The sequence below is a fragment of the Podarcis cretensis genome (genome assembly GCF_951804945.1).
Source record: "Podarcis cretensis genome assembly, chromosome: 2".
In the NCBI taxonomy this organism is placed as follows: Eukaryota; Metazoa; Chordata; class Lepidosauria; order Squamata; family Lacertidae; genus Podarcis; species Podarcis cretensis.
The window spans coordinates 83929908-83946693 of NC_137171.1; the positions used below are offsets into that span (position 1 = coordinate 83929908).

The 16786-nt window shown below is 42.6% G+C and overlaps 2 protein-coding genes across 7 annotated transcripts in view; one reads left to right on the forward strand and one right to left on the reverse strand.

Moving 5' to 3' along the window:
• CCDC66 (coiled-coil domain containing 66) overlaps nucleotides 1-16786 on the forward strand; it is a 47333-nt gene that overhangs the window by 14717 nt on the left and 15830 nt on the right. For 3 of the 5 annotated variants that reach the window (XM_079964997.1, XM_079964999.1, XM_079964998.1), the window contains 7 exons: nucleotides 1316-1554; nucleotides 2535-2619; nucleotides 3743-3904; nucleotides 4801-4948; nucleotides 5952-6104; nucleotides 8617-9095; nucleotides 10509-10546. In XM_079964997.1, coding sequence (XP_079821123.1) covers nucleotides 1316-1554; nucleotides 2535-2619; nucleotides 3743-3904; nucleotides 4801-4948; nucleotides 5952-6104; nucleotides 8617-9095; nucleotides 10509-10546 — 1304 coding nt within the window. Of the gene's footprint in view, nucleotides 1-1315; nucleotides 1555-2534; nucleotides 2620-3742; nucleotides 3905-4800; nucleotides 4949-5951; nucleotides 6105-8616; nucleotides 9096-10508; nucleotides 10547-12409; nucleotides 13034-14126; nucleotides 14338-16786 lie in introns of those variants that run through there. The other 2 variants (XM_079965000.1, XM_079965001.1) reach the window with 2 other exon arrangements.
• The window catches only part of TASOR (transcription activation suppressor), a 73162-nt gene continuing 69468 nt past the window's right edge, over nucleotides 13093-16786 (reverse strand). For both annotated transcript variants that reach the window (XR_013835707.1, XR_013835708.1), the window contains one exon: nucleotides 13093-13782. The gene's annotated coding sequence lies outside the window, so the exon portion shown is untranslated. The remainder of the gene's footprint in view (nucleotides 13783-16786) is intronic.

The following is a 16786-nucleotide window of genomic DNA, read 5'->3' on the forward strand; positions in this document are numbered from 1 at the left end:
CCATCAAGTATATAATAAGATGTGTAGCCCTTGTGCTACATGATATCAGAGCTGGGAGAGCAAGGGAAGGAGTAGCATGTACCCATTTCTTTAATATTTCTGCTATTTATTTATTTATTTAGTTATTTGTATCTAGCACCCTCAGCAAGGAGCTGGAGAAATATGCTGTTGGATGATTGTGTATGCCAGGCATAGGCAAACTCCGGCCCTCCAGATGTTTGGGACTACAATTCCCATCATCCCTGACCACTGGTACTGTTAGCTAGGGATGATGGGAATTGTAGTCCCAAACATCTGCCCGTGCCTGGTGTATGCTGTGAGTGCAAAACTATGCACATTTAAAAGTCCTACAGAAAGGGACCTAGTGCCAAGTAACTTGCAGCCCAATGCTCAGCAAGTTTTTAGAAATGTTTTTAGAAATTACAATGGGAGAGCACAAGGGCAATGCTAAATAGTGTTGAGTATTCATAACCCTATTAATCTCTGTGGGATTTGCTTCTAAGCATTCAGTAGTTTACTGTTGAGGGCATAAACCTAATCCTAGCCCTGCTGGGAGGAGTAAATTAGGATATGACAGATTAGTGGTTTAGCCGGCTGGTTCCTGCTCACCTGAGCTACGCTGCTGTAAGGTCCCTGTCCTGGTTCAGAAGGGACCCAACCAGCTAATCTGAGCCTGGTGGAATTTAAGGTGGTGTAAGACCTGAAATGGGCATTCTGGGGGAGGAGCAGGAAGGGGGACTCACACTGGAGTTGAACACCAGCTCGGTCAGGTGACCTGGCAACCTGGAAGAACATATACAGTGGTACCCCAGGTTACATATGCTTCAGGTTACATACGCTTCAGGTTACAGACTCCGCTAACCCAGAAATAGTGCTTCAGGTTAAGAATTTTGCTTCAGGATGAGAACAGAAATCGTGCTCTGGCGGCGCGGCGGCAGCAGGAGGCCCCATTAGCTAAAATGGTTCTTCAGGTTAAGAACAGTTTCAGGTTAAGTACGGACCTCCAGAACGAATTAAGTACTTAACCTGAGGTACCACTGTACTGGCAAAACGAGTGATGTAAGTGAAACACTGTTTTAAAAGGTTTGTTTTCCCTCTGAGATGTGGTCAGTTCAGATGTGAGTACTTCACACTGTCTTAACTTAAGCAGGTTTCCCAAATTTTAGATAGTTCCTTTAAAATAGTAACAATAATAATTCAACACGCATACTTTTACAGAATGTAATTCATACTGTTTGCTGCTTTGAGGGCCTTCTGGCAGAAAACTTAAGATGTGCATAAAAATGATATATATATTTACTTCAATTTTCTTTAGGGTGAAGAGCATGACAAGTGGACAATGCATTTTGATTCTTTCAGGAATCATGCTAATTCATTTTCACAATACCCTTTAAATACAACGTATAAAAAGCAGCCTGAAATTTTTCAACTTTTACCTGAACCCCAGCACCAGACTGCTTTTACACCTACAACTTCATGTCATCTCACGCCTTCAGAAGTGGAGATTTCAGGAAAGGCAATTGGAAACATTTCAGAGCCAAATCAGAAAGCCAGGTGAATGCCCCCCTTGGGTTTCCCAAATTGATGCCAACATTTAATTAGTATAATAAATCATAATGCTGTTTGCTCTTTGGAAATCGTTCAGTACATTTGTTTTGGTTTTAGTTAGCATTCTCGATTTATGTGCTAAACTCTAGAATAATTTTCTTCAGAGGAGTTTTATTTCATTAAAAGTCAGTAAATAAAAATTTACATTAAATATTGTCACTGTAATAACAGGCGTGCAGAAATGTTCTGGGTGGGTTTTTACACTGTACAATGTGTTGATATTGTTATAGGCCAAAGTTTGTGGGTCTAAGTTACCTACAATTCTTGGATTTATTATAAATTAGAATTAATCTAGGTTTGACTAAACTTTGCCAGACACGGAGACCCCTAGATTCAGCTTATGCTAATGATCCAGGCCATCTTGGCAGAGCTAGCTGAGTGTGGGTCATTGGAGGCACAGGGACCAATGACAGCCAGTCTTTAGCCCATTAACTCTCTGGGCAGGACAGAAAATGGGAAAAGCCCTCCCTGAGGTGAAAAATAGTAAGCAGAGACAAAAGACAAGTGTTTCAGGATACAAGGGCAGAATTGCAGTGGGCGATGAAGTAAGCAAAGAGGGAAAAGGGTTAGTTTTGCAAGCTGAAGAGGGAGCACATAGCATGAGGTGAGCAATCTGTTTTATGCTGCAGAGAGGGGCAAACACAATGTGTGTGGTCCCTTGGAATCAGAGGCTGCAGTAATAGAAGGAACAGGGCCCTCTTGGGCTGTGAATGCTCTGCACTCTCTTCATCCAGGCTCACATTGAACCAAATATCATAAAGACACCACAGTCTCTACTGTGCCTCATTGTCCAAAAGGAAGCACAGACTCTGGGTAAGAGCCTGGACCCCTGGAGTCTTGCACTGCTGTGAAGACTGGGGTGTTGTGTAGCAATGTATTTACTTAAATTACGATGTTTGTGTCTCTAAATGCTTTTCTGTTGACAGTTTCCTTCGCTCAATGACTGCCCTCCTGGATCCTGCTCAAATTGAGGAGAGAGGAAGGAGACGGCAAAAACAATTAGAACATCAGGTAGATCACTAACTTCTAATATTGGGTTTTGTGCGTGTTTAATTTCCTGTTTTTTCTATTAAGTGGAAGAAAACATTAAAACTTGACCAAAAACATAAACTGAACAAGCAGTGAGAGGAAGTGTAATGATGTAAAAACAAAAAAAATTCCTTCCAGTAGCACCTTAAAGACCAACTAAGTTAGTTCTTGGTATGAGCTTTCGTGTGCATGCACACGAAAGCTCATACCAAGAACTAACTTAGTTGGTCTTTAAGGTGCTACTGGAAGGAATTTTTTTTGTTTTGACTATGGCAGACCAACACGGCTACCTATCTGTAACTGTAATGATGTAGTTGGGCTTGATTGTAGTTAGAACCATGACGGACAGCTTCTTTTCTTTTATCTGATTAAACAAATCTGGTGGTGATTTTAGTATTATTGAGTTGATTTTTAGAAAGAAAAGCTTGAGGTGTCTATCATTAAAAAAACCTTCTTAAACAATCAGCTGACAAAACATTAAAAATAATTAAAAACACTTTAACATATTAAAGAAAAGAACAGCAAAGGAAATTAAACTAGTTGAATGGAATTTTCATTTTTCTTAGAAGAAATCACTTTCAATATTTGAAACATTGTTTTATTTATTTCTTTATAGCATTTCTATCCTACCATTTATCCCAAGGTGCAGAACAAGTTACAACATAGTGAAAAATATACAATAATATTGAAAAATATAACTTACTAAGTTTGAAAATTCATCCATTTCAAAATGCCTCTCATATATGAAAATAAGACAAGGATATATTTTTCCTGTGTTACCCTTAAGCCTTTTATTTAGCCACATGTCAAAACACTACAATATAGGTCCGAAAATGTTTCTCTGACTTTTGGAGCTGAAAAATTGGGATATCTTGCTATGTTATGTTTTAAAAGCCCCTAGTCCTAGATAAACATAGTACTTTTAGTCATAATCCAGTTGTAGGAATTTTAAAAAAACTTATGGTAATGATACAATAAGAAAACAGATAGAAAAATATATATTAGTAAATAATTCCAAAAAAGTATAACATTTAGAGGATTTTTTCTAAATGACATTTGATCCCTAATTCCTAAGAGCGTTTTATCATCAATTTGATTTTTCTAGAAAGCCATAATGGCTCAAGTGGAGGAAAAGCGGAAGAAAAAACAACTTGAAGAGGAACAAAGGAAACAAGAAGAACAAGAAGAAGAGCGCCGACTTGCAAAAGAGCAGGAGCTAATGAAGAAGCAATTTGAAGATGATCTGCTCAAACAAAAGCAAAAAGAGGTAGGTTTAGTATCTTCAGGTCCTTGGCAGACCCTGCCCATTCAGGCTGGCTACTGAATTCTCCTGGACAGGAAGGAGAATAAGGCGGCTTTCTTTTCCTATTGTACCTTGCTTGAGCAACAAGGTCCTCCCAAGCTCTGGTTTGTTCCTATAACCTTTAATCAATCTTACCTTCTGGCTTGCTCTGTAACCCAGCCTCTTGGCTTTTCCTTTGGTGCTGACTTAATCTTCATTTCCAACTACAGGCTTGTCCTGTGGATTCTGGTTCTCAGCTCACCTCAGATTGCTGCTCACAGCTCAGCCCTCACATGCTGAGAAACCAAGCCACCTTAGTTGTTGCTAGGTATGGTTACAAGTAAAATCTACTCCCCCCATTTCTCAGTATATAAAGGTAAAGGTAAAGGTACCCCTGCCCATACGGGCCAGTCTTGACAGACTCTGGGGTTGTGCGCCCATCTCACTTAAGAGGCCAGGGGCCAGCGCTGTCCGGAGACACTTCCGGGTCACGTGGCCAGCGTGACATCGCTGCTCTGGCGAGCCAGAGCCGCACACGGAAACGCCGTTTACCTTCCCGCTGGTAAGCGGTCCCTATTTATCTACTTGCACCCGGAGGTGCTTTCAAACTGCTAGGTTGGCAGGCGCTGGGACCGAGCAGCGGGAGCGCACCCCGCCGCAGGGATTCGAACTGCCGACCTTTCGATCGGCAAGTCCTAGGCGCTGAGGCTTTAACCCACAGCGCCACCTGCGTCCCTCTTTCTCAGTATATAGAGATGTTCAAATTCCTATTTTTGAAAAGCTCACATAATATGCAAGTCGTAGAGGTATGTAGTTCAAGATTCTGTCTTGGTTCCTTCCTAAATAAATGTTCTTATATGTATATTTCCTTTATCATTTAGGAGATAATGACCGTTAAAACAAATGAGCTATACCAGTCAATGCAAAGAGCTCAAGAGCTGGCGCAGAGGTTAAAACAGGAACAGCGCATTAAAGATTTGGCTCAGAAGGGGCATGATATTTCCAAACTGCAGAAGAATATTGGTGGTGGTAAGTATCAGGTTTAAATGGTGTGGGTTTGACAGAGTTGATTTGTTGATAGAATATTTTCAAAAATCCACCTTTCCATAAAGCTTTTGACACAACCCCCTAGTTGCCATGCAGGTGGGGAACTTTTTTCGGCCTATAAAATGCCATGCACATTGATGGCGTAGTAGTTCTTTCATTCTTGAAGTGTGGTTATTTATAATCCTTAGTTCATTGAGTGAAATTGGAAGTTTTTTCAGGCCCATGTTTCCCTTTCACGTTATCTTGGATATACTTTATATATGTAAAACCTGACACAAGAGATATTTAACATATCCTCAGTCAGACTGGTTCAGTGAGAGCCAAAACAGACGGCTGAATTTCACAAACACTTTCACCCCTCCTAAAATGTCTGCCTCCACTCTTTAGCAGTTTTCTCAGGAGGGATGTGAAGAGGACAGGGAAGATGTTGGGAACCTTTTTCTGCCCACGAGGGTACATTCACTTTCCTCCCATCTCCACCCTGTCACAGTGAGAGTGATTAGAGCCCTCTGTTTCTCCTCAATTCTGGCTATATGGTGCCATTATGTCACTGGCTAGCTGCTTAGGCTCTTACTGTAAAGACCCAGAAGTTCTGGGTTTTGTTCGTTTTGCAGGAGCATCGAAAGAACCATATAAAAGGGAAACATACTGCTCCAAAAAGCCTTGAAAAAACACAGGAAAAGTTTATCCACGGATAATTTTTGGGTGGGGGGGAATCTGCATCTCTTGATGGCCTCCTTTATTTCCCGAACTTCCATGATGAAATTTCAGACTGACTCTATAGTCAGGATGGGCAGAGATCCTATAATCTATAATCTTATTAACTATTTTGATTATAATTCACAACCCCTGTATTTATCAGTCCCTGTTAGTAATGTACACATTCAGACCAAGTTGTGATTTATGAACTGATCTCTTTATTTGAAACATTAACTTTTGAGTGATTAGCAGTATTTGAATACATATTTTATTTCTTTCCCTTTAGGTGATGTACCATGTGAGAGTTACTGTACTGACCTGAATGGCTTTTTTGATACTCGTGATAATAATGATCACTGTTCTGGAGAGAACAGCAGTCTAATGAATCAGGATGTCAAAACTATTCTCTCTCCTCGGAAAGACACTGCTGTTCAGACAGGTATACAAGTTAATTACATGTTCCATTATCTTATCTACTGCCGGTCTTACCATTTATACTAGTAAAACAGTAAATTTAGATGGGGGGTGGGAATCCTATATTCTTGCTCATTAATGAGGGACTACCTCTTCAGACAGGGACGCAGGTGGCGCTGTGGGTTAAAGCCTCAGCGCCTAGGGCTTGCCGATCGAAAGGTCGGCGGTTCGAATCCCTGCGGCGGGGTGCGCTCCCGCTGCTCGGTCCCAGCGCCTGCCAACCTAGCAGTTCGAAAGCACCTCCGGGTGCAAGTAGATAAATAGGGACCGCTTACCAGCGGGAAGGTAAACGCCGTTTCCGTGTGCGGCTCTGGCTCGCCAGAGCAGCGATGTCACGCTGGCCACGTGACCCGGAAGTGTCTCCGGACAGCGCTGGCCCCTGGCCTCTTAAGTGAGATGGGCGCACAACCCCAGAGTCTGGCAAGACTGGCCCGTACGGGCAGGGGTACCTTTACCTTTACCTTTACCTCTTCAGACATTCTTGATGAAATGAGATTAGCATTAAATCTATAGTGTGCTGTTAAGTGTAAGAGAAAATCAGATGCTAATAAGTTTTTTCTCTGCAAGTTTAAGAATAACAACTAAGGAGGAGCCAAGTTCACTTTGATACAGTTGGTGATATTTATTGGGAGATTTACATATTTAAGAAATTAGTGCATTCATAGTTATCACCCATTTTTGAAATTAGTACAGCTTGGGGATGTATGGAGCACAATCCTACGGATATATACTTGGAAGTACAACTGAGTTCAACAGGATTTAAGTTTGTTTTTGTTTGCACCTTTAGTGATTCATTTCCTCCCCCTCATTTTTGTATTGAAAAAGAAATATAAATACAGATATTATACATATACACTTGTGTTTTTCTCATTAATGCTAGATATTAATTTATATAAATAGTTCGTTAAAATGCTCCGTTAGTTGATTCCAATAATCACACGCACACACATATATGTATATATGTAAATTTATTTTATATTCCTTATCACAGCAGACAATCAACAGAATTGTTTGTACATTTTAAGTTTTGCAATGAATTACCTATTCAGTTTTAAATTTATACCTACTAATTCTGAATGTATTTTCCTTGTTATGTTGCTTGGCTATGCAAAGAAAAAGGGATAGTCCCATTTCAGTGATGTTTAAATAAACTTAATAGGGATACAGTGAAATGAATACCGTATTTTTCGCTCTATAACACGCACATGACCATAACACGCACATCGTTTTTAGAGGAGGAAAACAAGGGAAAAAACATTCTGAATGAAACAGTGGATGTATCATTTTTGGGCTTCATGCTGTGGCCACAGACATGTGATCTGATGGTGAATTTGGGGTGACCCAATGCAAAAATCCTGAGAATTCCTGTGGATCCATGCTTTGTAACCACGTTTTTGCACCATTGCAGCCCCAGGCAACAGTGGGTGCGTGATTTTTTTGGTGCAGGCTGTAGCCATGGACATGCTATGTGATTTGATGGTGAATTTGGGGTGACCCAATGCAAAGATCCTGAGAATTCCTGTGGATCCATGCTTTGTAACCACATTTTTGCACCATTGCAGCCCCAGGCAACAGTGGGTGTGTGATTTTTTTGGTGCAGGCTGTAGCCATGGACATGCTATGTGATCTGATGGTGAATTTGGGGTGACCCAGTGCAAAGATCCTGAGGATCCATGTGGATCCATGCTTTTTAACCACGTTTTTGCACCATTGCAGCCCCAGGCAACAGTGGGTGCGTGATTTTGGGGGGGCAGGCTGTAGCCATGGACATGCTATGTGATCTGATGGTGAATTTGGGGTGACCCAATGCAAAGATCCTGAGGATCCATGTGGATCTATGCTTTGTAACCACATTTTAAGTGGGGAGGGAAGGAAAAACAAATAAGGGACATGAGAGGGGTGTGCAGAGAAGCAGCTGGCTAAGAATGCAGGAGAGGGATTTAACGGGAGGGAGGAAAGAAAGGCAAAAGTTTCCCCCCACCAAAGCCAGCCATCTCTCTCTCTCTCTCTCTCTCTCTCTCTCTCTCTCTCTCTCTCCCTCTCTCTCTCTCCCCCCTCTCTCCCCCTCCCCCCTCTCTCTCCCTCCCCCTCCCCCCCTCTCTCTCACTTCCCCCCTCTCTCTCCCTCTCCCCCAGCAGCACCCGAGCACAGAGAGGAATTCCCCTCTGCTTGCCTGGAGGGGAGGGGCTTTCCCTGCTCTTTGTTCCGTTTCAGCAAACACAGCAACGAAACAGAGGAGGGTGAGCAGTAAGACCCTGAGGCAGAATGCAGGAAAGCAGCCGCTTCCTCTTTTCAGTTTTCCCTTCTCCGTGAAGTGCCGCGATTTGATTTTTGCCTGATTTTTCGGCTCCAGGGACCACACATTCACTCTATAACACGCACAGACATTTCCCCTTCCTTTTTAGGAGAAAAAATCTGCGTGTTATAGTGGGAAAAATACGGTACTTGAAATGCAAATATCTATCATTATTTTTTAGATATTTTTAACATTGACGTGCACCCTAATTCTGAGATTTGCACTAAGCAAACTGGGAAAGGAAGAGCAGACTGTGAATCTCCATGTATTGCTGCAGAATATAAAGCAGACTTCAAAAGCAAAAAGTGCAAGAAAGAGACACAGTATCTAGATAAAAAGAAGATTTCAGAAAAAGAGAATATTGTCAGCTACAGCAATCTATATGAACAATTTGCACAAAAACAGAAGCAAGGCAAGGCAGTTGAAAGGAATTGGAAAAAACCAGACTGGAACATAAACAAACCTTGCAAAAGGTATATCCCAGCATCGGAAAAATATCCAAGATGTATGCAAAGGCAAAGGGAAGAAAAGAAAGCTAGACGACAAATGGAACTGCTTCAGTTGGTTGAAAGAAATAGTCCTGGAAATCTCACTCAAAAGAAAGGCATTTCTCCAGATGAATCCCCCTCACTTCAGCATGAATGTGATGTTAAGAATAAGGTGAGTACATTGAGAAACATGATAATATTGTACTCAAAAGGCCAATACTGTACACCATTTGTTTCTTCTATGGATTTTAATAATTACTTATTGCAAACACTCTGGACAGATGTTGATAGGACAGTGCCCAACATGGTGCCAGACTACTGCCCAACTGAGCATCATCTTCATCATGATCATATATAATAAATTAGCAGATTATTTCTTCCTTTTGTTCTTTTAATATTGTAAGGGCATGTAAACCCCCCCCAAACATTAAAATAAGACCCCTATATGAGAAATTCACAAAACCTTGAGTTTTCTCATATATTCCATGTCCTAAGTGTATCCTAACAGAGGCCTGTGGCAGTCTTGCATCTCAAATACTATAGCAACCACTAGCAATGAATATGCTATGTTGGGAAAGAGTCCTAGTTGTGTCCTTGGAAGATGCAGTGTCCCTGCAACAGAGATGCAAACCAGAAGGGAAGAGCTGCTGACTATATACAACAAGTGAGAAATAAACTGCATTTATTACATAGTAAATTGATTATCCAGAAAGGCCCTTAGGCCTTAGGTCCCAAGACCATTTACTGGGAACTGTTATGTTGTGCAAGCATGTTGTTATGCAATATGTGCACCCAGATTTCATATTTTGGTAACTTTCATTCCACATATAATTTAAATGCGATGAGTTAAGACTTCCAATGTTGTGCAAGAATTTATAATATTCTAAGATATTGTTTGGTCCAAATATCTGTAAAATGCTGTTATACCAATCACACACTAATGTCTAATCTACCTTGCAGGATTGTTCTGTGGATATGAGGAGATAACCTTTATATCTGCCATCCTGGGGTACAATATAATTACAAACTAAGTGGGGGGGCTGGTCTTGGCCCTCCAGATGTTGCTGGACTATAGCTCCCCTCTGGCAGAAGCTGGAGTCTAGCAACATCTGGTGGGTCATAGGTTAGCCACCCCTAACTCAAATTTGACAGGTAGGGTGAGGAGCTGAAGAGCTCCAGTCCTTTTCAGAGCCCTATCCCCACCTGCACTTAGTGCAGTTCTCAGCCTTACCCTAAATTCTGTGCCATTTTAGTCCCATAGGCCTTGGGGAGAAGCCAGCCCTTGTTTGTACAGCCCCATCCCTTCATCTTGGCTCCTCTTTATATCATACCAATGAGAGGATGTTTAGAGAGTGACACATTACCAGCAATAGGGTTTTATAAGTATAAGAGAGAGAGAGAGTTTTACAGCCTTTGGTATGCACCATAGGAATTCCAAAGACATTTTAAATGGTGCTTTAAAAAACTATTCAAAGGGGAGACAAAGCAAGCTATCTGAATTATTAACTGCAAAATACAGAGGGTGAGAAGCTACATCTTATTTATTTATTTATTTATTTATTTATTTATTTTGGTCTTATTTTAGGAAGAACAATCACCAGAAAACCACTTAGGTGAACAAAGGTAGGTATCTCCTCCTCTACTAAAGTATTTAATGATTTATTTATTTATTTATTTGGAGTACAATGGGTTAACCACCATCGCGGTTAGCCCCTCATACTGGTCCTGGGCGATATACCAATACAGTATATCACCCAGGCCTACTTCATAGCTTCCTCATTATGCTGTTTGGCAGAGCTTTTCTGTGTAGTATGAGGCCTTTTACAGTCTGGCCCAAAGGAAGTAACACAACTGATGGTAGCTTTCGGTAACTGGTGTGCAAAGCACTTTGAGGATAAAATTGCTTGCATCTGACTCCACTGTTGCAGCAGATGAATCTCTAGGGGTGTCCAGAGCACTGTCTAGTCCTGTTGTGGTGGATGAGTTTCAACTGGTAAGATGCAAAGATGTGGACAAGGTGCTTGGATCAGTCAGGCTTGATCACTTGGGCTCCAGGCCCTTGCCCTTCTTGACTGATAAAAAGTAGCAGGGAGGGGAGGTGATGAATGTGTCCTGAAGTGCTCTGCTTGCTTGAAGGAGGCAGTGACTACTTGTTAAGAAATCCTTCCTGGGTTTGAAAAATCTAAGTAACTACAGACTAGTAGCCAGTCTCTCTTTGAGCAGGTGGTTGTGGACCAGATCCAGGTGTTCTTGGAGGAATCTGATTTTCTAGATCTATTTCAGTCAGGGTTTAGGCCCAGTATTGGCATAGAAAATGGTTTAGTCATCCTGTATGATGACTTTTGATGGCAGACAAGTGAAATGTGTTCCAGTTAATTCTCTTCAACCTCTCAGTGGCCTTCGATGTCATTGACCATGGCATCCTCCTGGAGCCGCTGACCAAGTTGGGACTGGGTGGTACTGCTTTGTAGTAGTTACGGTCCTACTTGGATGGTCATTTTCAGATACTTAGGGAGTGCTCTGCAGTCTAGTGGAGCCTTCATTGGAATGCTCTCCCCAAGGAAGATTGCCTGGCGCCTTCATTATACAAAAACATTCCTTTTTAACCAGGCCTTTAGTTGATTTGACATCCTATGTCCTTTTAAAATGTGGGGGTTTGGGGGGCAGTTATTGAGTGGTTGTTGTTTTTGTTTTTATTTTTATTTTATTCTGTGAACTGCCCTGAGACCTGCGCGTATAGGGTGGTATATAAATTCAATAAATAATAATAATAATTGTGGGGATCCTCAGGGTTCAGTTCTTTCCCCTATGATGTTCAACATCTACATGAAACTGCTGAGTGGGTTATCCAGAGTTTTTGAGTACATTGTCAACAATATGCTGACAAGTCTACTTCAGCTTCTACAGGTGTGGCAGTGGATATGCTGGACCTTTGTCTTGCCTCAGTAATGGGCTGGGTGAGAGCCAACAAACTCAATCCAGATAAGACTGAGGCACTGTTAGTGGGCATCTCCCTAGACCGGATGGATAGAAAGTGTCCTACTCTTGATGGGGTTAACACTCTCTGAAGGAGCAGGTACATAGCTTAGGAGGACCTTTGAATACTTTGCTGTCGCTTGAGGCTCAGGTGGCCTTGGTGACACATGCCGTCCATCAGCTTCAGCTGGTAGCCCAGCTGCACCCCATCTGTACAGGGATAGCCAATGCTCTGCTAACTTCTAGGTTAGATTACTGCCATGCATTATTTGTGGGACTGCCTTTGAAGATGGTTCGGAAACTTCAGCTGGAAGTTTGAACAGAATTTGGTGGCCAGGTTGCTTGAACACCATTTTCTGGTTTCTTCCAATACGAAACAATCATCATACGGCCCTGAAATATCAGACCAGAGGAGCGCCACGGTTTTCTGTGTAATCAGAATTCAACAATTTGAGACAATCTGATTTACAAACATGAAGTTACAGCTGATGTTCCCTGGTTGGCATGCAGGATGCGTCTGGAGTACAATGAGTTACAATGACTACACCACCGTCTAGGATTGGCAAGGACACATGATCAAACTTTGACTACTCAACCAGTTCCTGAGGCTGCTCCAATTCCTTTCCTGCCTCGCCTTGGGACAGAGCCCTTTTCTTGGAATTTTGCTAGTGTAATCTTTCATGGTTCTCAGGAGCTCCCTTCTGCAGAACTAATTTGTTCTCTTTCACATCCTTGCCAGGTCCATAACTTTCTTTTAAAAAATGGGTAGGAAACCCCTCCCTCCTCAGCTTTCCTTCCTTGTCTTTGTTTTGGCTATGGCTACACATTCTCACTTGCACGTTGAACACCCCTGAGATGTGTGGCTGTTTTTAAGGGAGTGTTTGCTCCATGTAGGCCTTAAGCGAGACCAGCCCTGCCTCCCTTGTGACCAAAATTATGAATATTTTGGATATTTTGAATTATAATGAGTTTGTATCGAAATATTGCTTGCTGAATTTATTTTTGCCTTATATTATGTGTTTGTATCGAATTACATTGATATAAACATTCACCAATTTCCAATGTTGTTGTTATTCTGAGCTTGAGCTCTATACTTGGTAGAGAATCCAAATATTAAAAGCAAATCAAAAACCATTAACAATGTACAGATTTGCAAAAGGTGGGGGTCTGGTAGCTGCTGAAGTAGATGCAGATACACATGCATTCTTGTTTTATTCAGATCAAGACAATGTGTCACCACACAAGCTTGCCTATGCCGGATTCTGCTGGCCTGTTTTGGTGCAGAAATACATACAGCTGTTCATTTCTCAGAGGCAGTAGGAAAAATAGATTGAGACTCTGGTTCTCACATTTTTTCTTCCGCACTCCAGTGTCCAGCAGCACCATCTTGGACCAGGTTGCTCACTGCAGCAACAAGTCAGCAGAGAGTCTGTACATTCCAACTGAGGCATGTAATGGCTACCAAGACTGCTCCTTGCTCCACCTGAGAACACAATGGCAGTTCCAACTACAGATTCACTTACTGGAGAGCAATGATCTTCCCACGTTGGCAGAATAGGCTTCTGTTCCCCGCTCAGTGGAGGTGGGATTGCCAAACCCAGCTCTACAGAATGGGGTACAAGCTTCTATTCCCTCCTTGGAAGAGAAGACTGGATCATCAAGCCAAACTTTACCAAACGTGGCACAATGCGCTTCCATTCCCTTCTTGGTAGTGGTGGGACTGTCAGGTCTAGCTTCACAGAATGTGGCATTAGCAATGTCCTCCACTTTGGTCCAAGAGATTACAGCAGTAGTTTTCAGTGATCCAATTATTTGGGTCCCAGACAGCCTCCCAAAAGAAAGGTCAATCCTGCTGCATTGCCTCTTCTCTCTACCTCAGTGGCCTAGGAGGAGGAAAAAGAAGTAAACAATGTAAGGTAGTTTTGCTCTAACACACCAAGAACTTCAAAGCCTTTAGCAACCCCTCACCTTATTCCTTTGCAGGATAAGTGTAGGGTTCTTTTTATCCTCACTGGCCACCTCCTGGCTATGCACAGGTGCACCTGCTCAACTTAAGGGGTCTGGATCTGCTAGGTTCCTGAGGCTCTCTCAGTCCCTCCTGTATGGTGATAACTCCTGGGCTTTCTCAGACAGGGAAAAGGAAGAATGGGCTGACACCAGCCAGGTGAAAAACACACAATCTTGTATGTTGTTTAATTCTGATTATTTTCTCCCATTACTTTCTAAGGTTTGCCCTGTCAGGGCCTTCAGGCATCAGTGGCCGTCTAGCCAACACCGAAAACAGGGTAGCCATTTTGTACAGCATCAATTCAGTCTCTATACTGAAGTGTGAAGTGGCAAGTGGAGCCAAGTGGGGTTAACTAGGAAGAAACCGCTTTGATTTTTTTAAAAACAAGCGGTCTATAAATTTTATGAAATAAACAAATCAGTCTCTTCCCAGACCTCTGGTTTCCTTTTTTCCCCTTGCATCTACATCGTTTGAGGCTGGATAAAATGGGTGCCATACTGGGATTTTGGAAATAGTAGTTATCATTCACCACCCACCACAGGAGTTATTGAATCTCCTTCCTCGTCATTCAGCCCAGAGGTACCAAGGGTTAAGGTCAGGGAGTAGGGTTATTAAAAGTTTTGCACTGAGCAATATCTAAACACTGCAGAATGGACAGTAACCTCTGATAGGCAAGTTGCAAGGAGATTCACTCTAGCCTTTTTGAGCAACATGTTTATATTCTGCCCTTCTTATCAAAGGAGCCCAGGGCAGCAAACACATCAATAAAACATTATTAAATATCATTAAAAATATTCTAAAATCAGTTAAAAACAGATGTTCTCTCCGCCAATGATTTCAGGGTTGCCAGGAACAGTATCTTACAACCATAAAATACCTGAGTAAACAGTAATATTTTTAAATTCCTTCTGAAAGACAATAATGAGGGGAACAGATGCACCTCGCCAGGGGGCGCATTCCACAAGCACAGAACCACCACTGAGAAGGCCCTGTCATATATCACTGCCAACTGAGCAACTCTTAAGTGGCAGCACCACCAGCAAAGTCTCACCTGTCAATTGTGGGTCAGGAATACTGGGAAGGTACTTTGGTACCAAGCCATTTTATGCTTTGTATGCTCACTGGCAGCTAGTGTAGCAGTTTCAGGACCGGTGTCATGTGGCCCCATTGAGCTGCTGCAATTCAAGAGGAGCAGCTGCAATCTATACTAGCTGCAGCCTTCGAACTGCCTTCAAGGGCAGGGCCACAACCAATGCATAACAACAGTCCTGACAGGAGGTCATCAGAGCATGGGCAATTGAGGCCAGGCTATCCTGGTCCAGCTGGCGAATCAGCCTAAGATGGGCATAAACACTCCTTGCCACAGAAGCCACTTGAGACTTCAGTGACACGCTGAAATCCAGGAGCACGCCCAGACGACAAACCTGTTCTTTCAGGGGTAGTGCAAACCCTCAGAACAGGTCATCCCTAGACACAGAAACCACCTAACAAGAGCAAAAGAAGCCTTCAAGCTACCTGTTAGTCATTTCTGTCCCCTTAAACAGCAGCTTAAACAGAGATTATTAGGAACGCGCAGGTTCTAAAGGGATTCCAGAGAAAAGGTCAATTGGGAACTTTCAACTAGCTGGTTTCAAAACGTTGAGGAAGGATATTGTCTGAAATTCACAGGTGTCCAATAGGTATGGTCTTCCTTCACAGTGCAGATTCAGAGCAAAACAAAACAGATTTGGGTTCTAAACCCCCCTAAACTCCCCCCCCCCCAGTATCTTATTGGATCTCAGCATTCTGTGTTGGTATCTCTTCCAACACAGCATTCAGGTTATAGACTAAGTACTTAGTCAAAATACGTTCTCAGGTAGAGGCAGCCTTTGCAAAGTGTCCTGCAGCAAGTGCTGCCAACCAACCACCTGAGTAGGTCCAGCCTGTAGTAGAATGGTTGGCCTGAGCATTCCTGTATGGCAAGCAGTTAATGGGACATTAGTTACTTAAGGTTCTGTCCTGTGGACATACAGGTGGAATCCAACCTCATGTATGCTATTCAGACGGCTGCAATACAGCTTGTACAGTGGGAAAGTGTTTCAGAAGCTGGCTGGTTAGTCAAATGTTTGACCATCTGTCCCTGCCTGTCATATGTAGTGAGTGACTGGTGATGGTGGTGAGTTAACCCACTGTAGTGTAGATGCTTCATGCACACCCACCAAAAGGAATTTTCATGTCACCAATCTTTCTGCTACAACCATCTGGATTATTATTGTGATTCGATGTATATGAAAACATTATATGGCCGTCTTCACTTTTTAGTTCTATAACTAAAAATTCATCGCAAATGTATTTCGGGTTAAACTCTTCAGAATTCCCCTGAACAAGTTTGTTAAATGTGTGTTTTTTATTCCTATTTATTCAAGTGGGAAGTTTGCAATGCAAACCTGCTGTTGCTATGGCTGTGTCAATTGGCAAAGCTATTTGCAGCCCAACCAGCTAGGAGGGTGGTCAGGCGAACTGAGCCTAATACCTGTGCCAGCTTCGTGCTGGTGCAGCAATTGGGCCTGGATGTGGCTCAGTGCTGGGCTGACAATGGCTGTGAGAGCAGCTTGGCTCATGTAGCCCAGGCTGGCTCACCCCTGCCCTCAGAATGCTCCGTTTTGGGGTTCTCTGCCAGACTCTGCTGGTGGGGAATACTACACTTTTGGTGGGAGGAAGGGGGAGGTCTGTGCTGGTTGGAGGGAGGCTGAGTTATCAGAAGCAAGCAGAGGATTGCCTCCACACAATCCAACATCCTCTCCCCCAAGTACAAGGGGATTGGGACTGCAGTCCAAGGTACCTTGTCCTATAAAAACAATGTCCCAAAGGAAACTTTTGCTTGTTAATAGTATGCAGCA